Below are 24573 nucleotides of genomic sequence, written 5' to 3' on the forward strand. Positions count from 1 at the left end.
TACTTTATTAGGATTCTGATTATGGTTTTCTGAGCCTTCTTTTCAGATAAGCGTTTGATCAAAAGATGTGTGCTTTGTCTCGTAGTGGCGCGTCAAAAGGTCATAGTAAAGTAGGTTATAGGTCAGTGTATTATCATATATATGATGATTTCCCCAAAAAATAAAATAAGGTCCCGTGGGGGAAACCAGAAGAGGGATCCATCCATAGTATGCCATAAAAGTAGATATGTCAAGAATATATAACAAAAGTTATAGTTTAGTATGTCATTAAAACATAATTTCAGAAGAAATCTGATAGAAAATTATTAGTATAATATACACTCATTGTTATAGTACATTTTATGACATATTGGCCATTAAGGCTCTTTTATTGCATACACTAATTTTTATCGAAACTAAACTGACTAGTGTGGTATACTATGACTCATTTTAGAAATAAGACACCTTTTCATTTGACACTGCAGTATTAGAAATAAAATGCTTTAGTGCTGATGTCAAAGATCACGTTGTCATATACTTTATTGTAGAAAACAGAAACGTGTTCATAGCAAAAAGGCGGAGAAGGCTGATGACACAGGCATACACTATTCTCAACATACAGTCTCTTAGATTGACATCCATTAACCACTGATCATAGCACCTCGATTCCTTACCTTGTAGTGTACAGAAAGCCTTTTTAAAGCATGTTTAAACCGTTTTACTGGCATGAACATCATATTGGTATTCGGCATGACAGTGAGTCAACTGCACTGCAAAAAGTGAATATATAAAATACAATATAAAATACTAACAAGTTGCAAGCAAATAAAAACTAACTTTTTTTTTTTTTTGCATAACATCAAAAGAGGACAAACTCCACCTGACGCTCCAAAGAGCTCAGTACTTCCCCCTGAGACTACGAAGGGTGGGGGCGGGGCTGCGAGGCGGAGACTGCTGGCGAGAGCGCAGGATCCGCGAGGAAGGGGTAGCGCTTGCTTCCTCAAAAGCTCGAGTGTTGTATTTACGGTTCGGTGTACGCATCGGGAAGAGAGACTGGAAAAACTGCCTTTTTTCTGGCGGACGGTTCTCAGTGTCTTTTGCTGCAGCAACCGCACAGCCCCTCTTCTTGCAGGAACCTGGCGTGATGGAGGCAGCGTAGCCCAAGGAGGGCAGCGGGGGCAGGACGGCCTGCGTCTGGGCCAGGCTCTCTGCTTTCCGCCTCAAGTCAGCCTTTACGAGCGCCAGGCCGTTCTGGAGGTCCAAAAGGATCTGGTCCTAAGAAGAAGTCAGTCATCGGGGTTAGACAAGACCACAGAGGGGGAAGTGAAGGGTAAGGTGGGAGGTTAAGAGAGAGAGAGAGAGAGACAGAGAGAGTAAAGAGCCAAAACAAAGCCTGTGAACATGCACAGTAATCACCAGGTGCAGATGTTAGAAACCTAGATTTTGTTTAAAAGCTGGCTGTGCATTAAGATGATTAGAGAAAAGTAGAGGGAGAGAAAAACAAGGTATTTTAAATTGAGAATTGCACTTATACAGATCTCGCTTAAAAAGCTACAAATAATGAGCGTCTCCAGTTAGAGCAGCCTCAAAGTGAGAGACGATGGAATTACGGTCAAAATTCAGCTAGAATTGTACATGCAGAGATAACAGTATTTTGGGGTCTTGATATGGTTAAGTACTTTAGTTTCAATTGCTGTTACTTTACATCTACAGCACATAATTAGTTTTCCAGTTTGAAATTTGTCTTATCCAAATAAATTAAACCTTTTTGATGAAGTCTGCAATAACTAAACAAAAAATAATTAAGAATAACTTCAGAGCTGCATTATAGCCTACCATGACATTTATCTTTGCAGACTTCATGTTTTTGCACACTTTCACAGGATTTATGGAGTTTATAGAAAACTATACAAATTAAAACATTGTACTCTACATATCTGTGGTTCTACCTGTTTGGCCAGCGTCTCATCTGCAGCCGTTAGTGCCTGCCGCAGCCTCTCCCCTCCTGTGTTGCGACAGCAGGCTCGTTCACCCGACTGTAGGTCCATCCCGAGCCTCTGCAGATCCAGGCGCAACTGACGCAGGTTCTGTTGGAAAATGTCAGAATTGTAGTCTTTCTGAGGGTAAAAAGACTCATACTCACACACACATCACTGTACGGTAAACTGACCCGTTGACCGTCCTCCAGCTTGCGATCAGCAGCATTGGTGACGGTGACGGTGCCTGTTGAACCCGGGACTTCCGGCTGCATCTTCAGCTTGGTAAGCTCTGCACAGGCAAGCAGAACAAGAATGGTCAAAAAACATTTACAACATCCGGACATCGACTCATCGTCAGGGCCGCGTCTCAGTCACCTTGAGTCTTGGCGAGCAGCTCAGCGCGACACTGGTCGAGTTCAACGTGCAGTCTGCTGCATTCGGTCTGACTGGTGAGGCGCCGAGAGCGGCGAGGCCCCTCAGAGTCTCCATGTGGTTCAGCCACCTTGATTTTATCCAGGGCTGCAGACAAAGCGTCAATCTCCTGGTCACGCTCCTACAAGAAAACAATTTGTGAAAAATATCTTAGCTTGATTTGCAAATATAAAATATATATATAATATAATTGCAAATATAACTACAGTGTACATATTGCATTTGAGGAAAGATCAAATTTAACCGAAGAGCAGATTTTAACAGATTATGGGGGCAGTCACTGCCGGAAATAATGCCAACTTAAGGCTGATGATTTAGCGCTCACCGTCAACTCCTGACTGTAGAATTTCTTCAAATGTTTTTGCACGTTAGTTAACTTGTCTTCGTACCGCTCTTCAATAAGAGCCCTCTCTGCCTCCAAGGTCTCACTGTGGGGCAAGACGACAACGGCATTCATTTAAAATACCATCATTTCCCACCATTTTAATGTTTCAGCTGTTGAGGGCAATCTTTTTGATGAAAAATAAAAAAGGAATGGAAATGATTTGTTTTTCTAAAATTCTAGAGCTGCAAATTTGATTACAAGAGGATTGTTGGTTTCACATCTAAAACATTGTACGGCGTGCATTTTTTTCCAGGATATATGTGGGAATCCTGAAGTTCATACCTTTTTTAAAAACCCTTTCTGTACATTTAAAAACCTCATCCTCGCTTCATGTTCTAACCGGTTACATTAGCAACACACTTCAACTTACATTTACTATACATTGAAGATAGCACAACTAAACAGCATTAGTTTGTATTAATACAAGATCAATGAGATAGAAAGGATGTGAATAAAGTACGATAAATAACTAATGCATGAATTACTATAATGAGTTATTATTATAATGAGTAATATAATTAATACAGACTATAACACACGCGTGAACTCTTTATTAGCATACTATGTCAATTCTTTATGTTATTATTATTATTATATGCATTGTGTGCTGTGAAATTGTTGTAGAGATTAATTGAGTTACTGCCAAAAATGTTATATTTACAGCGACCGTGACCACCAAAATATAATCAGTTTGTCCTCGAGTCCAAGCCAAATTTATAGAAATTCCCTCCTGGCATTAGTGAGATACCACAGTCACGAGAATGGGATAAGCGGCACAAAAAGTAATCATATAGTACGGCATAAAAAAGTCTTTGCATAGTATGCCAAAAACAAAGTCTTAGTAACGTTTGAGATAAAATGTCAACGTCAAATATATTCATTTAAAAAAAACAAAGCAAACACACACCTGAAGCCATCTTGCATCCCAGAAATGAGCTCCATCATCTCAGAGACCACCTGCTCTCTCACATTTGCCTCAAGAACATCTTTCTCGTCCCGCTGGCGCTGCACTTCTCTCTTCAGCACATCGATGGCCTGCAGCAGAGCCTTAAGAAAGCACAGTCAGCTATTAGGAACATATTTCTTTTTCATTCAAGTGCGGGCAATTTTTACTAGTTTTAATGCAATAAGGCTTTCAAAATACAACCGTTGAAAGTCTTTATGGCAACATTCTATGATTGCTTTATAGATGTATAGATATAGTTTGTAAAGAAAACTGGGTATGGAAGTAGAATAAATACCTAACTGTCACATACGATGTCAGGGGCGCTTACCTCAGTATTTAACATGGTGATATCTCCGTCTTCAATATCACTCTCATCCCCTTCCTCCTCCATCACTGTGCTTTCATTACCATTTGCTGTTGGCTCACGCAGAAGGGCCAGGATGTAGGCCACTCTGGTCTTTGTGGACGGGCCATGGACCAGCTGAAATAATACGAGGGATCTCTTATTTCTAATTTTTCTTATGTCTTACATGGAAGACTAATCAGTCACGATCACAGAAGTTGTATGATTTTCTTGTTCTTTACTTGAGTAGCAATAGCAGAGAATTTGAGGGCTTGGAGAGTCTCGTCATAGATGGAGGCACATGGGTTGATGTTGACCACCATGCTGGACGTTCCTCTGCCACAGAAGAAACCCTGCAGGACCCGGGTCATTTTACTGTCCCTGAAGGGCACCACTTGAGGGGGTCGCGATCTGGGGATATCATATAACGTTTTTAAAATATAGCTCTTGGAACTTGGCAACACTGCCTCACATGATATTAAACAGTATTATCATTGGATTGTGAATTGCAGAAATTAACATTAAAAAAGCTGACCAAGTCAATTTTTGACTGTGGAACAGAAAAGAAAATGTAAACTCAAAAAGGTCAATTTACTAGGAGTTATTTACATTTTCATTATCTACTACTACTAACACATCAAGAGAGTTCACCGGTGGTGTACCTTCTCTCCAAGTTATGTTTAAACACGTACTTGTTGTTCTGGTTGTGCCTCAGAGCAGCAATACAGCGTCCCAGTGTCAAAAGGGAGGTGTTGATGTTGTTGGCCTCCTTCATCCTCTCACCATTACGCTGCTCTTTACAGCGTTCAGACCCAGCCAGATCACAAACAGTCAATCTGAAGCGGAGAGCGTGCAAGATGATGTTTTAACTCAAAATATACCAAAATCAACCACCGCTCAAATTTAAAGTCGGTAACTAAAGGTTAACTTACTCGCTGATGTGCGTGGCCTGGGCCGAATCCGCCTCTGGGCGGATGTGCAGGACACGGATGGAGAAAATGCTGTGGCTGAGTAGGCGATACATTTATTATCAGAGATGCATTGAGTGTGCGCCAAATACATTTGTCAAAATATGGCAAAAGTTGAATGTCCACCTACCTACGGCTGGAGTTTTGGTTGAGGTGAGTGCTGGCAAAGCTTTGGTTACGACGTCCAGCCCTCAGAATCCTCCAAGCTTCCTCGGCACTGCGGACCTGGATCCAGGCAAGGTCTGATAGAACAAGTGGAAAAAGTAAAAAGAAATGTAGACGAGAAATCGTCAGCAGCAGCAGCAGCAGCAACAAAACACGTTTTATGTGCTACTGTACAGCTTTTAAAGAGTAAAAAAGCAAAACACACCATTCAAAGTATTTTATCATCTATGGCAGTGTTTTTAATATAGTGGCATTTCACTTGCACCCAAAGAAGCAGTCTACACTTTATAACGTAATTTCCTGCTTAATCAAGTGTACCATACATCAGATGAGAGAAGCTGCATACTGGGATTGAGCTTCAGTAAGTTCAAACTGACACACACACACACACACCATACTAATTAAACGGTTTTACATTTTAGAAACATTATTTCTGTGAATGAGTAAGTGTTACCTTTCACATAAGGGTTGCCCTGCTTGTCGTCACTAAGCCGCAGCGTGATTCTTTTTCTGGGCTGCAGGGAGGGCGACGCATCCAGAAGGTCGTACAGGAACTCATTGTAGATCTCGTAGAAGGCCACCCAGATCGAAAACTGCACCCCTTCCGCCAGATCTGCCCCACTGTGTGAAAGGCTGTCAGGCTCCAGACAAACACTGCCAGTGTCTGCAAAAGCAATGGATTATGTTCTTTAATAAAATAAAAAAAGGCTTTTACAACGGCAATTATGATTTGAATTAGAGGCGTCAACACTTAACCACCACGAACATTTGTGACATTTGACAGTCTACAGGTTGATTAACGGTCAATATATCAGTTTAACATGTTAATCATTTGAGCTGTACAGTCAAGAGGCACCACGCCAAGCTCCGTGGCACCGAGTCCGGTGTGCCCTGCGAAACAGCTGTACACACACACATCCGGTGTGTGTGTGTGTGTGTGTGTGTGTGTCCAGCTGTTTCGCAGGGAAAGTTAAACAGCAGTCGAGAAAGCAGAACAATTTGTATTTAAACTTTTCATCTGATGAGTCTTTATAAAGACCGCCAATCAGACAATTTAGACCAAATATTAGCTGATAATGATCGGTGGCCAATCGACCAGAGCACCTGTGACCTGATCAGAAAGCGGCAATACACTTCAACAAAAGAGAATACAACACATTTACAACACAAAATATAAAAATTGGATGGATATAGCTTTTCCAAATATGGCCCGAAAACGCATTCAGTCAACGGCGCACCGGAGTAAGAAAAGCAACTTTTGTACATCTCATCATTTTGAGTTTTATTTCTTAACACTTAACCGATTACTCGAAAAACGAACACCCTCGAGTTCAGTGTAATGTAGGCAGGGTTTCGTTTAGTAAGTCTGAACTGGGTGTATAATACAAATTAAATGAATTAGGTACGAGTAATATAGCAATCTGGTTGACATTTGTGCGTTGTCTCGTACTCTCTGTAGTTGGTCAACAACATCGTATAAGGTTGTCCTACACCATCCACCCTTCAGAACTGCAACTTTCATTCTGCTAAACAAAATGCGGGGTGTATGGTGTTAAATATACTTCCACTCCCAGTAAAAGTACTTGCATTTGCTCAACAGCATATTTGAAAAATGTCTCCATTTGGAATTTACTGCCGTCCTCCTCACCTTCAAGCTGGGTGGCAATGTTACTTGTAGAGGAGAGTCCTCCAATGCCGCTGTCCCAGATTGAAGTGTTACCACCTCGACGGGAAGTCAGATTTTCATTCTGTAACAACAACAAGAGGATGTCAGCTCATATCTGTGTGCAAGAAGACATTCTAATCCGTCAAGAGTAAAAAATAAATAAAATATAAGAGTGTATAAAGAAGACTTTTTATTGACAGGTGTGGAAAGAGTGCAGGCTTCTTCTTTTTTTTGCGAGTTCAAATACATGATGGGACTAAGTCAGCACAAAAGACAAAACAGTAACACAAATAAAATAAACATAATTGGTCATCTCACTTACCTAGAGAGACACATTACCTAAAAAACACATTTATACTCTACTTCCTTGGTTGTTAGTGTAATTTGCTTTCCATAGAGAGGTACACAGATATATTTGGAGATAGAAAGCATTTTTTATATCTGGAACACACTTATTATGATCATCCGTTTTTTAAAACGTTTACCTCTTTAAGCAGAGAGTTTCGGCGGATTTCCTCCACCCTGATCTCTCCGGAGTCAAGCTGTCTCACATCCTGATACAAGACAGGCTTCAGGTCCATGGCACCATAGAGGCGACCCTGCAGTTTCCTGAACAGGGACACCAACGCCCGGGGCAGGAGGCCGGCCTCAAGACCGCTGCCTGCAGGTCAAAGTTCGAGACTTTACATTTGCATTCTAGGTATTTGACTGGCCACACAAGCGTTGAGAATGTGATATCTGCATCTCCAATCATTCCACAGAGCTGCAAAGAACTTCACAACCAAACCAGTGTTATACTGATGTGTTCAAGATTTGTTTCTTACCTTGTATAGTGTAAGTCTTTCCAGAATTGGTGACACCATAAGTATAGAGGAGCCTGTTTTCTCCTTGAAGCACATCTTTCACCATCTTCTTCATTGTGGACTCATAAAACTGTTGCTGTGTGGTCTCTGGCCCAAAAATCTATGAAAGATGGGCGATGACAAAACATCACTATGTGACTTTAAAATAGAAATATTAACAAAATTAAAATGTTATTGCAATAGCCAGGTTTCAAATAGTTATTATTTACTTCAGAATACTCCTTGTTGTTGTTTATTACTGACACGGGATGCATGTCCTTGACTAGCAATACTTTAGCACAACAAAATGTACAAGCATGACTCTACCTTTGAGAAACTGAACTTGTGCATGCTCTGGGTGATGCCCCTCTCTGCAGTCCTCATGTTCTGAGACTCTTTTGGAGCTTTGAGCAGGAGTGTCTCTTCATCTTGGACAGCCACACAACCCTCAAAGAAGAGTGAACCGTGAGTACAAAGTACAGGTGTACTAGAACCAAAAAGGCATGTAATCAACCCACAGCATCAAAGTCTTACCTGTTCTTCATCCCGATGACTCTCAGTCTCAGTAAGTGGCCGGATGCGCAGAAAGACCTTCACCCTCTCTTCATCACAACTACCTTGTCTCACCGCTGCAGGTTTCACTGCTAGTTTCTAGAGACACAAATTTATAAACATCTTTATGTTTCGTTGCCTATATTGATTAATTTAAAACCTTAAGAAGATGACAGCAAGTCTATGTAAAAAAAATATAGGTTTCAAAATATTTAATAAAAGGCTTTGTATGTGTAGTTGTTACACCTTAGAGGTACTCACTGGGTCTGCAATGGAAGGCCGGGTGTCCAGGCCGGGGGAAATGACAGAGATCTCAGGTAGACGTGGTCTAGACAGGCCTCCATGCTCTGCTGCTGTCGACTCAAAGACAGCCATTTCCTCGTCCTCATCAAAGGGATATCCACACGGGGAGGACAAAGTCAGCGCCATGCTTACCTGTTGCAAGAGGAACACTTGTAATGAGTTGGAATGAGGAAATGTTAACTCATTGCAAACCTGATTGTGAGCATGTAATGTCATTCTGCATATAATCTCAGGATCAGAATGTATCAGTATACAATCTAAATTAATTAATTAATTAATAGATTCTAATGCTGAATAAGACCTGTCTCAATTACACTCTCACACTCACGCACAAATGTGGGTGTGCCCTACACCCCTTATTATTAAAATAAGGGTGTGTCATGAGACATGGTGAGTAAACACACAGAAACTGAACCTACTTTTTGCTTCAAAAGACAAACAGTCCAAACGTAAGACTAGTCAAACAACAACATGATTTCACACGCAATCACCTGTCTTGACACGTTTAGTACTGGTGCAGAAGAATGACATCATTGATATCAATCAAAAAGCACCAGCCTTCTTATAAACCCCAAAACAGATGTTCAACAGTGGCAGTAAACACAACAAAAGGGCCCCATTAGTGTGCTGTATTCATAGTTAAACAAGACATGGGGTCTAACAACAGTATGAATGGCTACGTCTATGTACTGGCTGTCCCTCGCAGAAACTAACACCAGAGCACGATGCACGATACGTACGATAACGTTAAAGCTATACATTTATTTTAATAAAAGAAACAGCGCGTTATGTTTAGATAAATGCCATGTAACGTAATAGTACATCTTATGGAAGACAATGCACAATGTCGGGGTAACCTTTACTGGTATGTTAACAGGAACATACTAAATATAGAGAATACTTAACGTTCAATTAATTTAACTTACCACGAATGTCGAACGTGCGACGAGCGGCTGGATTCCAGTAAGTTATGTAACGTTATATATATATATATATAACGTTAAATGCTCTTACGTTTCTGAGTATATCGCCAAAACTCAAGTTAGTTACTTGACAATTACCCGAAAATACATTGGTATCAAATCCACATGAAAAGAGCCTATCGCTTCTTCTCGCTATCGAAGCACTCTGAGCCTCAGCTGACTTATTTTACCCGACTCCGTTTGGTTTTTGAACAATGCGCTCCTCCTCCGGAGCGAGTCGCTGATTGGCTAAAGCCGGCGACGTAGCGCTCCACGCATCTTACGCAATGCGACGTCGAACGTGGCGTCGATAAGGCGGAAGTATCGCGGCAAGATGGTTCTCCCACCTCGCTTCAACGAAACGTCACGTGATCATTCGTGTTTAGAGAAGCTGTCTCGTTGGTTTTGAAAACGGGACGCTGCTGTCAGTCTGCCTCGGACACATTAACAACATGAAAGCAGTAAAACCACGTGTATTCAGACTCATTCTGACTTTCATCATGGTCTCAGATTTAATCCACCCATACAAATGATGTATCATCAAGAGTTTGGCCAGCAGATGTCGCGTTTTTTAACTTGAAAATCAAAAACACCCATTGAAATCAAATGCATCCAAATTGTGAACAATCAGTGCTTAAGGAAGCTTCGTTTACCAAAGTATTAGCTAAGCTGTCACTTCTTACACAGACCCCCTTCATGAGTTCCTATTACCCGTTAAAAATAAATGTGGCATGTCATCAACACTTATGGGCGTGGGTCAACAACGTGATCAAAAGTATTGCTTTCAGGAAAGAAGAAGGCAAATAAAGAAAGGGGACACATTTGGTATTAGGGAAGGAGGAGAACGTTTTTTTATTGTATTGAAGTAAAGACAGGAAGTGGAGACTTACCTCAAAAATGAAATGTCATGTTCATTTCACATGCACACCACACACATTGTTAGCCTACATTTTGCACAATAATAGAATTGATACAAATATGTTAAACACAGGATGGGGAACATAGGCTACATTGGGAATCCTGCAGTGGACAAACAGTCGAGGAGCTCGACAATATAAATTCCTGCCACTAGCAATATAATATGGCACACATGAAACTGCAAAAGGCATAAATATAATTAATGTAAGTAATTGTGATTAATATGTCACCTATAAAGGAACTGCAGGGAAGTGAAACACTGGAATTTCTCTGAACAAATGTGGTTTATTGATAACAAAATAATGAATTACACATTGCAAGAGCCATATTTAATAACACCATCTACCTCTGAGGTATGAGCTGCATGTTGTGTTTTGGCATGAATAGTTGCTCTTAAACCTCGAACATTGCTCTGTTCTTTGCAAAATTGTACACACTCTAGCCTGTTATGTATAAATATCCATAATTGAACAGTTGAATGAAAACACAATATTGCATCATTCAGGGATAAGATCAGTGTGAATTATATACAAGTGTGTCACTGCAATTTGTATTTGCTATTAAAGTCTAAATAATCCCAACAAATAAAAATAACTAAAAGAACTTTCCCAGACATTCAACTTTTTAGAACACAATAGAGGTAAGAGGTTGTGACTGAAATGTTCTTACCATATACCTGTATAACTTTCTGAATTCATGAACAGACACCATTCGGATTACTCGCCATTTTTAAAATAAATGAATGAAAGCATTTAGCGTTTCTTGATGATTCGCCCACTGAAAGCCTGTATCAGTAAATCTGCATGTCACATTGTTTAGCCATTAAAGTCTTCTCCTGGTTCAAAGTTTTGCTCCATAGTCGTGGCGAAGCTGTGAATACTGACGTGGTTGTGTGAATTTTGGAGCCTTTGTTTCTGCACACTGTGCTGAACACCATAACAGAAGTAGATGATTAAACCTGTTTGAAGACAAATAAAATCTCCTATGATCATGTTTGTTATTGCGATGCCTGTAGTGTGCACATTTTGCTTCAATGAAAATGTGTATTTTTTAGTGGTGTTGATCACTTGCCTACTGCCATCCACACCGCATAGCGGATCCACGTGTCCGATCCAAGTTGAACCATAAGATAGACGTTGACAAAGGTGCTGAAAACAGGAAGCAATGGCACAAAAGGAACCTGGCCATATGAAACAGTAGAATTATTATGACAATAATATCAAAGCAATGAAACTTCCCAGTTCAGAAGTACACAGTTGCAAGAAATCTGTGAAATGTTACTGGTTGGATTGTTTCTTTTTCTTCTTTTGGGACTGATTTCCCACATTTAGTAATTATGATTTCAGTAATTTTTAGTCTATATCATTAAATGTGCACTTCAAGATAGATGTGGGATACCATGAAAGCAGCTTTGGTTGTGTTCTGTGGTTGTCTCCAGATGATTAAAGTAATGAGGACCAGCATCAGTACGATGATAGAGACACAGAGGAAACTCCACCACTCCAGGGCCTGCAGGGAGTCGACAGCCTGAGATATGACAAGGCTTAAGATGATAGCTAAAAAGACTGAGGAGAACAATGTAAGTCACAATTGTTTCCAATGAAAATCGTATATATGCTGTATAATATTCAAGGATCACTTACTAATAAAAACAGTTAAAATAGACACATTCTTTGATGTCCGTGACGTGACTTGTGAAGGAGGAAATACGAGTCCAGTAACTGCAAAGGGTTCTGGTTTGCTGAAGCTTGAATTCTCGTTGAGGTCTGCTTGGTACCTGTGAAAGTGAGGATATATGAATAAATACACCCAAACATAATTTATTTCTATATTCATTTAGCTGTAACTTAAACGTGGGATCAGTGGGTTTTATTCCTGTTTCTTTGTTTTCCCTGGTTCATATTAATTACATGCATCCATGTATGCAATACAGATCAATATCATTTTATTTAATGATCTTTTGTCATCACCATTAAAGGCAGTTAAATGGAAGAAAAACATGCATTCTTAAGGTTGTAGCTGCAAAGTATCTGCCAGCTGTTATAAAGGACCAAAGTGTACTATTAGCTCACAAACCATTTTCCACCCACGACACCAACATCACTCATAAACATCACAAACGAACATGGTAACTATTAAGGTTAATAATACATAAATATGTGCATTATCATGAATCTTACCTTAATATGAGGATACATATGGCAACAAGTGTGTAGGCAAAAAGGGTCCCAATCGACATCATGTCAACGAGCGCCTTCAGGTCAAACAATAACGCCATGATAGCTGAAAAGACACGAATAATAATGACAAGAGTAATTCACATGAACTTAAATAACTTATTTTGTGCTAATTTCAGGTCATATTTCAACTCTAACTTTATCCTGAGGTTGGTATACAATCATATATCAATTGACACCAGTTCTTTAGATTTAATCAGCTCTGTTTCGTACAATATTTCCCCTCAAATAAAAAAAGATATTCAGATGTTTAGAATAAGTGTAGTTTACATAAACCATTGAACTCCTGAGGTGAAAACAGGAGTGTATTTTAAAACAAAAACAAAACATAAACAGACTAAATATTTCAGAAAGAAACATAGAAAAGCTTTAAAACTATCATAACTTGTGTTGGCAGTTTTACCTGCTACAACCCCTGAAGCCAGGGTCGCTATAACAGGACTTTGTCTTTCACTCATTTTACTGAGAGGTCTGAAGAGAAGTCCGTCCCTGGCCATGGCAAACAGGACACGGGGCATCGGGAACATCGATCCTAGTAGGCTGTGGGAAAAGTCAATTTTGTTATTTGCTTTTTGTTTAAACTGTATTAGTGATTCCAGTTATCTGAATGTACAGGATGTACTGTATGTTAGCCAAGGACAAGGAAAATTTCATACCTTGTTGACAGTGCACAAAGGGATCCCACAGACACTACATACTTTGCAGGGCCCCAACCGATGTATGTAAAGGCCACAGGCAACGGGCTGTGAACACTGAGCAAATAGTACGGCATCATAAGAGTCAGGGCTGCAGACACACCAAAGTAAGCCAGGAAGCAGATGAGGAGGGAAGCCACGATGCCGAGTGGGATTGACTTCTGAGGGTTTTGAACCTCCTCTCCTAAAGAAAATAACACATATTACTATATATTGTAGTAACTTATTCTTCTAACTCACACAGACTCCGCATTTGCCCTCTGAAAATGTGTCCAAGCGTAGCCGGCCAATCACGACATGCCTACCCGAATACGGGCCCCAGAGTATAAAACGTAGCATACATTTCTGTTTGCCATGCTTTTTCTCTGGTGTTCATCAGCCACCTGCCTGCCCCGCCTGTCGAGCGCCGCCCAAGATTGTATGCCAGCGCCTGTGGGATTACCTCACTATCAACTGGAGGCCCCTGTTGGTGTGGCCCCAACAGGTGGAGGAGAAGATTATTACCCGTAGATGCCAGTAGAGGACCTGTGCTTATAGACCAAGCATTATCTTTCAATATTATAACCTTTTATATCGTACTATGCCCTTGCATCCCCTCTCAGTCTTACAGTGTACTGCATCCGTGTTAGTTTACCTGTTGTGGCAATGCAGTCAAATCCAACAAATGCATAAAAGCAAGTGGCAGCTCCTGCTAATGTTCCCTCGAAGCCAAAAGGGAAAAATCCGCCACTGCCATATATGCTCGTGTCATTCAGTGACGTGTAGTTTCTGCAAAGAGCAGACAAGTTGATGCTTGGTCAGGCAATGATAATATACATTATGATACATATTTCAAACTTACATTCAGCAAAAAAAGGTCAACAATAGCAGCCTGAATATTACTGTTACTGTACAAAAGTGTTATTAAACAAATAAAAGTAAGACGTTACATGTGGGTGTGGCCCAGTAGGGGGTGGAAACACTTTTCTTTAAAAAAAAATAAATAAAAGAACCCATACTCAAATCCATCGTGGAGAGAATCTTCCCCAATGTACCAGTTGTTGACGTCCCCCTTAATGACTCCAGAGAGGATAACAAACAGCAACACCAGGACGTTAACTGCTGTAAAAACCTTATTTACAATAGCAGACTCTTTAACACCAAATGCAAGAATCCCTAGAAAAAAAACAGACAGAAAATATAAAGTTGGTCATGAATGCAATGGAACCTTGTTCATAAAAAGATACTCAATATGCATTAAAATAATATTATAACATGTTATAATCTAATATTAGTTCCTTCAGTGTCCACACGTAACTTACAATACACAATTCTTACACTTGGTTACAAGTCACAGGGGTTCGGATTATGAAACTTGCCTGCCAAGAGCATTATGAGGCCAGCTGCAAAGAAGTCTGGGTAGGGAGCCAATCCAGGTAAATTCATTGCAGCTTGTTTGCCCAGAGAGTTGGCAATGACATTTCCAATGAGATCGTCAAAGGTCCCACTCCATGCTCTGGCAACACTTGACGTCCCTTGAAAACAATTTGTTTAAGATTTGAGGCTCATTTGAAAGTTTAAGAGGACAGAAGTATTTACGAGATACTTTCCCAAGATGACTATTAAACATCCACCACATGGAGGAAATGTATTTCAGAGCGTGCCACCATCTTTACCAATGACATAAGACAGCAACAAGTTCCAGCCGGTGATAAAAGCCCATATCTCTCCCACAGTCACGTAGCTGTAGAGGTAGGCAGAGCCGGTCTTGGGAACACGAGCTCCAAATTCAGCATAGCAAAGTCCTGCAAAGACGGAGGCCACTGCTGCAATCAGGAAGGCGATTATGATACTGGGCCCGGCCACGGCTCTGGCCACTTCTCCCGACAACACGTACACACCGGCCCCCAGCGTGCTGCCGACCCCCAGGGCCACCAGGTCGAGGGTGGTCAGGCATCGCTTAAAGTTGGACACCTCTCCTTCAGGCTCCAAAGGTTTCCTACGTGACAGGCTCTGCAGGAATAGCAGTATCTTTGCACCAGACATCCTAATAATCAAGACATCGCTGGAGATAAAGCAACACAAAAGGGGCTAGAACATTTATTTTAAATAGCACAGATTGGTATTTTACATCAACATTTAGTTTACAGCTATTCACAACATAACACACACAACAGACTCAAATACATTTTTTTGAGAAAATGATAAATGTAAGCACTTTTCCAAATCAAATGTTCCACACAAATTAAACCTTAAATCAGCATGTGTCTCACAGTCCATTTTATCAGAATTGCATTGCATAAAAGTTCAGCTATTGATAAAAACAAATATTGCGATAGCTTAAAACTGAAAGATTGTGAGAGACACACAGGAACAAAGTGATGACATTTACATGATTATATTTTCACAATGCCATCAGAAGATTTGACAGTGTATGCTGTCAAATTGCTGTGACGTCTTTCAATTATAGGAGATGATCACCTTGTACATCACATTCAATAAGCTGCAAGCGCAACCACACACCAACCACAGCAAGTCATTAAAGGTCCGTGTTTATGAATAAAGAAGAAATTAAATTAGGTAGTCGCTCCATTACTGTAATTTTTTTTTATTTTACTGTTTACATGATATATCGATTATTCGGTCATTTTATAAAATGTTATTTAAAAATGATAGAGATTTAGAGCTGAACTAATTGATAATATTATCTAACAAACTGAGATTGTATCCAGTAGATTATAAGCCGATTATTATCAGAAAGATATCCTTACCTTTCCAGCTGAATACCGCAGTAGTGTGACCACACACTATACTTGTGAGCATAAATCCATTCACTGCGAACTCTTCGCTGCTTAACATTTTTGACACATTATGTTACATTTCAGACATACGTGCCATTTCTGAAAAATACAGGGTACGAATGATTTTTTTCTGCAATGTCAAACAATAACACACATTTCAGAAAGCATTGAGGCCTTTACGCCAAATTGTACTTGGATTTTTTAAATGAATAAACTAAACACACTCATTTGTGATTCATATTTTTACAATAAAACACAATAATCATAATAATAATAATAAGACCACGATTGCCATTAAAACATGAATGGTACACAATTCTTGATGTCTGATTGACATTAAAAAAATTACACTGTTGAGAACTAAGTAATGCTGTGGCTTTTATGAATAAAACTAATTCAAACATTACAAACATTTCACGAAGAAAAGGTAACCCTTATAATCATTATAATTAATTAAAATTATTTATACATTTTCAGATAAATGATTTTATTTTTATTTTATTCTAGGCAAAAAAACAACAACAATGCTGGGTGAAAACATCACAAAGTTTAACAAAGCTGATTGAGTGTCTTTTTCTTTTCACTCAGTTTCAGTTAATTGCACTTTCTTACTCTAATTCCAGAAACCTGTTCAGTCTGTAAGTCCTCAGTCTTCCTTTTGTTGCTTTGGACGAAACAACTCTTTGTTCTACGTAGAGACTTAAATCATCATCTTTAGAAAGTGATTAATTTCAGTTTGAATTATAGTAACTTTAGAAAGAATGGTGATATGCCAACTACACAATCTGGGAATCCCACTCAGTCCTTTTTAACAGCCAACAAATCCTTCTAGTGACTCTTTATCATTGTGTTTGCATTTGATCATCCACATGAGGACAGTGTTTCCAGCTCTGCTAATGCATGTTCCGGAAACATTTGAGTATTTCTAAATCTCCTGCTGTTGTTCAAACACCTCTTACATGTTGTCGTCCAACTGTGCTTTTCTTTATCCAGTTAAACTCTATCACTGATGGAGAAGTGGATCACTTTCTTCCAGTTGTGAAAAATAAGAAACTTTGAGTAACATTAGAGTGCAGACTTTTTATCCCATGTGCCCGATGTCTCGAGGACACACAGCTTTGGGTCGTGCCACAGATAAGTCAACATGTTGTAAAGTCAAATTGTTTTCACCGGAGACATCTGCCCAGCAACAAATTGAAGACCCGTTCATCAGAGCAGAAGGAGGCGGCTAATTGTTTGAGGAACATAATGGTGCGATCCACTGCTTCCAGGGGTTCATGGCATCATGCCGCAGCTCTTCCGGCAAAATGCAATACCAGTTGAAACCTGCCTGGAAAAATGATCACTGACTGTTAACCCCAAATCTGAGAACTGTGTTAAGAATTATTCATTGATAAAAACATAAATAAAAATAGCACCCAGGCAATTTGGACTTAATTTGAGTAATATAAACACAAACATCCATAGCCCTACACAACTTAAAATACACATCTGTGGGAGGCCATATACAAAGATAACTTTCACCATGTGTCTCTTTTTTTCTCATATTCTACGCTAGCATGCATGAATGTATTCCTGCAATTCTGTGATAGTAGATCATTTCTAAAACATCTCCCACTTTAGATTGCGATGACTTTAATTTAGGCGGAGTGAACTGAGTAGACTTCATTAGCTGAAGGAAATGGACTATCCCTCTCCCTGTTAATGATTGATCTGCAGAGAGAGGTTCAGAAGCTCACACTATTGTTCAGTGAATTCATTCAACACCCTGGATATTTTAGGAAAAAGACCTTAAAATTGACGTATGCCTGCAGATTAACTTTTTCATCTAAATCACCCACTCAGGACTTCAGGTGGTAAGTTTGATTCTTTATTATTTGACACGTTTGATGTTTTATTGTTTTTATTTTGGAGTAAAAAGCATTGAAAAACTGTTAGAGAGAGTTAGAATTCAGCCATAGTCATCTTACTTTTTGATTAAGGTTTGATTAAGAAGTAATCTGTTTTTTAATACAGCTGGGTCAATTACTATGCTGATTTAGCTTTGAAAACATGTATGTGTTTGTATCTATTTTTTATAATTTCGGAACAGGTACAAAGTGTGTGAATTGTAATTTTGTCCTTTTTATCATTGTTATTTAAAAACAATACACGGGGGAAATTGGATACTAAATTTGACACTGGATGATTTGCTGATTATACTCTACAAAGAACCATTTTTAATTAATAATTTAATGCTAAATATCCTTTCCATCCAAAAGGATGGCATGAAGAAAATGAAATATATTTTATAAGGCTGTGCATAGACCTCAATAATGGTTGATATGGCAAACAGTGGCTCTTACAGCCGTTAGTCACTTCATTATCACAGCTCTGCCCCAGCATTTTTCCAGCAGTATTAGCCGGATGCAGCAGGCTTCTCTCCATGGTGACTGGCTTCACTGGCCACAGCATGAGACCGAGCACTTAAAAGAAGGAGGGTCATTAGAATGTGACTTCACTCATGTATGTCCACAATCTATTTCAGTTCAGATGGATATTTCAAGCAGCATGACTGCAGCGTTATTGAGGTGTGAAATGTTAAAATGAATCTTCTTAGAAACATTACCAGGGCAGCCAGCTCTTAAAAAACATTCCCAAACTCTTAAAAAAAAAACATGTGTAACTGCGTAGCCCTGCTCGAGAATAATAGCCTCGGGTCATGTTGGTTTATAACACCATTTTGCCCTCTCTCCCTGTTTATATGGGAACATATGAGCTCAGTGCTTGGAGTCTATTGGATGGCATCCACACTGCTACAGATTGAATAATCAAGAAAATTAAAAGCATCTCAAGCTGAAATATAGTTTCCTTTTTATACATTTATTTTTATTTGTATTCAAATATATTGAACATCAGATTGTAGCCCATTTGACTACAAAAGCGTGATATGTGTTTCTCTTTTCTCTACAGTCAGACAATCTCATCAGTGCAAACATGAATAACACAAAACAGCGCAACAGGCAGATTGATGGGAGAAGATAATACTGAGAATACCTTCACTCTGGGGAGTTGTAGAGAATAAGCCTACGCATTAGAACGAAAAGAAAGATGAGACTGGTTCTGTATTACCTGATAGTGTTGGGGTCCAGTTATGTGATTTCAACCTATGGGCCCCATCAGAGAGCACAGATGACTGGTGATATTTTGCTGGGGGGTCTGTTCCCCATACACTTTGGAGTTGCATCCAAAGACCAAGACCTCGCAGCTCGGCCCGAGTCCACACAGTGTGTCAGGTAACATTTTGAGACCAGTTTACATGATTTGACTGAATGAGTGTGCTCAACTTGTCTAAATTCATGCCTTTTCTTTGCTCTTACAGGTTCAATTTCCGTGGTTTCCGTTGGCTCCAGGCCATGATTTTTGCGATTGATGAGATTAACAACAGCAGCACTCTCCTGCCCAACATCACCCTCGGCTACAGGATCTTTGACACGTGCAACACAGTGTCAAAAGCCCTGGAAGCTACGCTTAGTTTTGTGGCTCAAAATAAGATTGACTCCCTGAATTTAGATGAATTTTGCAACTGCACTGATCACATCCCAGCCACCATTGCAGTAGTAGGAGCAGCTGGATCTGCAGTCTCCACAGCGGTCGCAAACCTACTGGGTCTATTTTATATTCCTCAGGTGAGTAACTGATCAGTGGTTATATCGGTACCACATCAATGGAAATGTCACAGAGCAACACTGTCCTGAAAATTATGCAAACATAGTTTACTTGCCTTGCATAATAAATGTTACAGGAAATGTAATGCCTCTTGGATGATGTGTTGTATCAACAAATTGACAAAATCTTTATATGTAACAATGATAATGAAGCAGTACAGCTAGATTACCTGAAATATTTACCGTTTCAGATCAGCTATGCCTCTTCTAGTCGCCTACTGAGCAACAAGAATCAGTACAAGTCCTTCATGAGAACCATTCCTACCGATGAGTACCAGGCCACAGCCATGGCAGACGTCATTGAGTACTTTGAGTGGAACTGGGTCATTGCTGTGGCCTCTGATGACGACTATGGACGCCCAGGGATTGAAAAATTTGAGAAGGAGATGGAGGAGCGAGACATCTGCATTCACCTTAATGAACTTATCTCTCAGTATTTTGAGGATCATGAAATCCAAGCGCTGGCTGACAGGATTGAGAACTCCACAGCTAAAGTCATCGTAGTGTTTGCCAGCGGCCCAGATATCGAGCCTTTAATCAAAGAGATGGTGAGGAGAAACATCACAGACCGTATCTGGTTAGCCAGTGAAGCGTGGGCTAGCTCCTCTCTTATAGCTAAACCAGAGTATCTTGATGTTGTGGCTGGGACTATCGGCTTTGCTCTCAAGGCAGGGCATATTCCTGGCTTAAGAGAGTTCCTACAGCAAGTGCAACCAAAGAGAGACAGTCATAATGAATTTGTCAGGGAGTTTTGGGAAGAAACCTTCAACTGTTATCTGGAAGACAGCCAGAGACAGCAGGAAAGTGAGAATGGCAGCACAAGTTTCAGGCCTTTGTGTACTGGTGAGGAAGACATCACAAGTGTTGAGACCCCGTACCTGGACTACACACACTTTCGTATCTCCTATAACGTGTATGTTGCAGTTTATTCCATTGCACAGGCCCTGCAGGACATACTCACCTGCACACCTGGACATGGACTCTTTGCCAACAATTCCTGTGCCGATATAAAGAAAATGGAAGCATGGCAGGTAAAATGTTATACATTAACCCCAAACTAAAGCAATTAATTACAAAATGATGTACTTTTAGCCCGTTTGAAGCATCTAAACGTGTGGTTCTGCCTCGCAGGCCCTGAAGCAGCTTAGACATTTGAACTACACCAACAGCATGGGGGAAAAGATGCACTTTGATGAGAACTCAGACATGGCATCAAACTACACCATTATAAACTGGCACCGGTCTGCTGAGGATGGCTCTGTGGTGTTTGAGGACGTGGGATACTACAGCATGCACGTCAAGAGAGGAGCCAAACTGTTCATTGACAAGACAAAGATTTTGTGGAATGGATACAGTTCGGAGGTCAGTGTTTAACCGTGTCACCGTTTTGTAGAGCATGTGCACAATAATGTATGTTTGTTCCTTTTCCTGGCATGATCTACTAATAATGATAAGCAGGTAATCACAACAAAGAAGGGAGACATTGACAACTTTTGCAAATTTGCATTGGGTCACTTAAAGCTGCAGCAACTGGATTCTTTTGTCCACTTCACCATAAATACAACATTGACACCTCATGAAGTTGTTATGGCAAACATGTTGGCAAATAAATATTTTCTCATAATTTGCTTGTCGCTAACATTGACTGTCTGGGCAGGAAGCATTCAGCGGCTTTACAAGTGCTGGAGACAAGTTGATTAGAGCTGTGAGAGTGAACTAAACAGTAAGCGTGAGGGATATAAAACCAAAACAATGAAATGAAAGATAGTAAAACACTTTGTGAGTTTGTCACTACTACTACAATACTGCTTACACATGGTCATTTATCTATTCTTTATACAAAATTATTAGTGCAGCTTTAAGTTGCTATGAGGAAATGGGGACCTGGTTTATTTCTTAATCCTCTTGAAATATTTTGGATTCTCCTTTTTCCTATCATGAAGAATATATGAAGAAACGTTGCTTCACTGCAGTAGAGGTCAATTACAAAGTCCATCCCTCTACATTTTTCAAAGATTGCATTATCAATTAACTCTAAACAATCCTGAAGGATTTATTTAAAGATTATTTAGTTTCCGGAGATGAAATGTCCAACATTGAGGACAGTTGTTTTCCTAATTCAGCCTGCCAAAAACAAAAATGTGACGGCATCTTGCTCCTGATTTTTATTTTGTTCTCGAGGTGACTGGAAAAGCATAAAATGCTCGTAAAATAGTTCACGCTTTTCCATCTCACTATTATTTAAAAAAATAAAAACCTGGCACCAATTACATATGAATACCATTTATATCCATTATAACTGTATTTTCTGCTTTTTCATGCAACTTTTCTGTCTCTTTACATCCTGTAGGCGCCATTCTCTAATTGCAGTGAGGACTGTGAACCTGGTACAAGGAAGGGGATCATTGACAGTATGCCCACATGTTGCTTTGAATGCACTGAGTGCTCAGATGGAGAGTACAGTAATCATAAAGGTATTGAGATGACAGACATTCACAATCTCATATCCACTCATGTTACACCCGGATAGGATAGTGTTGCACTTATAACACAGATGTTTTTTTGTATCTCTACAGATGCCAGTGTTTGCACCAAGTGTCCATATAACTCTTGGTCCAATGGGAATCACACATTCTGCTTCCTGAAGGAAATCGAGTTTCTCTCCTGGACAGAACCATTCGGGATAGCTTTGGCCATATGTGCAGTACTGGGTGTGCTCTTGACAGCTTTTGTGATCGGAGTCTTTGTCAGATTCCGCAACACCCCAATAGTGAAGGCCACAAACCGAGAACTGTCCTACGTTCTCCTGTTCTCACTTATCTGTTGCTTCTCAAGCTCCCTCATCTTCATCGGAGAGCCAGAGGATTGGACATGCCGTTTACGGCAACCGGCCTTTGGGATCAGTTTTGTTCTCTGTATATCTTGCATCCTTGTGAAAACTAACAGAGTACTTCTGGTATTTGAAGCCAAGATGCCGACAAGTCTCCATCGTAAATGGTGGGGATTAAACCTGCAGTTTCTGTTGGTGTTCCTGTGCACATTTGTTCAAGTCATGATATGTGTGGTATGGCTGTACAATGCCCCTCCTTCCAGCCGCAAGAATCACGACATTGATGAGATCATTTTTATCACCTGCAATGAGGGATCTGTGATGGCTCTTGGGTTTCTTATTGGCTACACATGCCTCCTGGCAGCTATATGTTTCTTTTTTGCATTCAAGTCACGGAATCTTCCAGAAAACTTTACAGAGGCAAAGTTCATCACTTTCAGCATGCTCATATTCTTTATCGTTTGGATCTCTTTTATTCCTGCGTACTTTAGTACTTATGGCAAGTTTGTTTCAGCTGTGGAGGTCATCGCTATACTAGCATCCAGCTTTGGCATGCTGGCCTGTATCTTCTTCAACAAGGTCTACATCATCCTCTTCAAACCCTTCAGGAACACCATCGAGGAAGTCCGATGTAGCACCGCAGCCCACGCTTTTAAAGTGGCTGCAAAAGCTACACTGAAACATAATACAGCTGCGAGAAAAAAGTCAGGCAGCATCGGTGGATCTTCTGCCTCGACTCCGTCCTCATCCATCAGCCTCAAGACCAACGGCAATGACTGTGACGCGACTTCAGGAAAGCACAAGCCAAGGGTGAGCTTTGGCAGTGGAACAGTTACTCTGTCCTTGAGCTTTGAGGAGTCGAGGAGGAGCTCTCTGATGTGATAGCATGTGTGTGGAAACATCAGCATCACCTGACCCACTAATGGGGTGGGACTTTATTTGGAAATGCATTTACATGTAGACCTTTTCATTTTCCAATTTCCTTAACAATTTCTCTGAAAGATGACCAGTCCAAATGATATACTGGACTATACCTGCATCCTGTGACTCTTTATTGTTTTCAGCATAACCCTAATGTACACAAAGCTAATATAGCAACAATTTTGTACAATTAAAAAAACATGACATTAAATCTTGAAGTTTTTTTTTCTTTGGTGACTTTAAATCTAAAATCTATCTATCTATCTATCTAATATAATATTATATAATCGTTCTATCTATCTAATCTAATCTATCTATCTATAATATTGTAACACAACTAAGTGTAAACATATATTCTGAACAAGTTTAAGTTAACTGACAAAATAACACTCCATTGTCAGCCCAAAGACATGCCTATTGTGCCAATATTTGACAAGAGGACAACCCAGGATCTTTAAGTGAGGCTGGGGGATGTATGAGTCACACTCTGTAAATACACAATTACAGGATGTAAGCTCAACGTTTCATACTTTGGAATTAGGTTCTATTGTGGTTAATCATAAGATAACAAAAGAAACGGATAAAGTCTGTCAACATGACATTGGCAAATCCATTCCACCACATTTCGGGTGTATTTGGGTAGAACAACGTTTGAAACAAATTAGAGATGTTTTTGTTGGCTTAATATAAGAAGCTTCACTGTGGTCATCACAGTCAGACTAAACCACAACTTTAAAAGTGTCCCCTTTCCAATTTAGACTCTTTTGTAATAAATCATTTGGGATTTTTTTGATATATTCTGTATTTCTCAGTTTCCCTCCAGACAAAGTCTCCTTTCTGCATTACGTCTGATGTTGAACAATTACAAATGTTGCCTTCCAGCTCACACAACTGAACATACTTGAATTACTTTGAATTACAACCACAATCTAGGATAACAACCAATATGCTTGTATAAATAAC

At 39.9% G+C, this 24573-nt stretch overlaps 3 protein-coding genes across 4 annotated transcripts; 1 reads left to right on the forward strand and 2 right to left on the reverse strand.

Annotated features, from left to right (window-relative positions):
* Positions 1-494: 494 nt before the first annotated feature.
* kif20a (kinesin family member 20A) lies at positions 495-9725 on the reverse strand. 2 transcript variants are annotated; one of them, XM_034550812.1, is made up of 19 exons: positions 9487-9725; positions 8519-8692; positions 8240-8356; positions 8033-8152; positions 7688-7826; positions 7349-7524; positions 6846-6945; positions 5652-5861; positions 5163-5274; positions 4997-5071; positions 4757-4900; positions 4307-4475; positions 4050-4202; positions 3683-3822; positions 2716-2818; positions 2334-2511; positions 2150-2247; positions 1929-2066; positions 495-1254 (listed from the first exon to the last, which is right to left on the reverse strand). In XM_034550812.1, exons 2-19 carry the CDS (start codon positions 8684-8686, stop codon positions 877-879), a joined length of 2718 nt encoding a protein of 905 aa, XP_034406703.1. In that variant the 5' UTR covers positions 8687-8692; positions 9487-9725; the 3' UTR covers positions 495-876. The 2 variants fall into 2 exon arrangements, with proteins under 2 accessions (XP_034406703.1, XP_034406704.1); XM_034550813.1 differs by lacking the exon at positions 495-1254 and adding an exon at positions 1271-1437 and having other exon boundaries at positions 9487-9712.
* A 1530-nt stretch (positions 9726-11255) lies between these two features.
* On the reverse strand, positions 11256-15397 carry zgc:175280 (cationic amino acid transporter 2 family protein). The gene is made up of 11 exons (XM_034550463.1): positions 15028-15397; positions 14731-14886; positions 14371-14527; positions 14007-14164; positions 13334-13556; positions 13081-13217; positions 12621-12723; positions 12084-12217; positions 11839-12005; positions 11512-11620; positions 11256-11398 (listed from the first exon to the last, which is right to left on the reverse strand). The coding sequence occupies exons 1-11, from the start codon at positions 15395-15397 to the stop codon at positions 11256-11258; spliced, it is 1857 nt and encodes a 618-aa protein (XP_034406354.1).
* A 3845-nt stretch (positions 15398-19242) lies between these two features.
* casr (calcium-sensing receptor) lies at positions 19243-23571 on the forward strand. Its single transcript, XM_034550311.1, has 6 exons — positions 19243-19427; positions 19514-19820; positions 20051-20890; positions 20991-21221; positions 22210-22333; positions 22436-23571. The coding sequence occupies exons 1-6, from the start codon at positions 19243-19245 to the stop codon at positions 23569-23571; spliced, it is 2823 nt and encodes a 940-aa protein (XP_034406202.1).
* Positions 23572-24573: the final 1002 nt, after the last annotated feature.

This window comes from Cyclopterus lumpus, chromosome 14 (genome assembly GCF_009769545.1).
Source record: "Cyclopterus lumpus isolate fCycLum1 chromosome 14, fCycLum1.pri, whole genome shotgun sequence".
Classification (NCBI taxonomy): Eukaryota; Metazoa; Chordata; class Actinopteri; order Perciformes; family Cyclopteridae; genus Cyclopterus; species Cyclopterus lumpus.

Bases quoted from the DNA above. Each gene is read 5' to 3' on its own strand.
- kif20a (XM_034550812.1), bottom strand. From the start codon at position 8,686: ATGGCGCTGACTTTGTCCTCCCCGTGTGGATATCCCTTTGATGAGGAC. The intron at 7,525-7,687 runs GTAAGAAACAAA...TTTGACCTGCAG, and splicing joins AAAGACTTACACTATACAAG to GCAGCGGTCTTGAGGCCGGC. The intron at 2,819-3,682 runs GTGTGTGTTTGC...CTTGCCCCACAG, and splicing joins GGGATGCAAGATGGCTTCAG to TGAGACCTTGGAGGCAGAGA.
- zgc:175280 (XM_034550463.1), bottom strand. From the start codon at position 15,397: ATGTCTGGTGCAAAGATACTGCTATTCCTGCAGAGCCTGTCACGTAGG. The intron at 14,165-14,370 runs GTATGGGTTCTT...TGCCTGACCAAG, and splicing joins TCTCTCCACGATGGATTTGA to CATCAACTTGTCTGCTCTTT. The intron at 12,724-13,080 runs GTAAAACTGCCA...GTGTCTTTTCAG, and splicing joins GGCTTCAGGGGTTGTAGCAG to CTATCATGGCGTTATTGTTT.
- casr (XM_034550311.1), top strand. From the start codon at position 19,243: ATGAGACTGGTTCTGTATTACCTGATAGTGTTGGGGTCCAGTTATGTG. The intron at 19,821-20,050 runs GTGAGTAACTGA...TTACCGTTTCAG, and splicing joins GTCTATTTTATATTCCTCAG to ATCAGCTATGCCTCTTCTAG. The intron at 21,222-22,209 runs GTCAGTGTTTAA...TACATCCTGTAG, and splicing joins GGAATGGATACAGTTCGGAG to GCGCCATTCTCTAATTGCAG.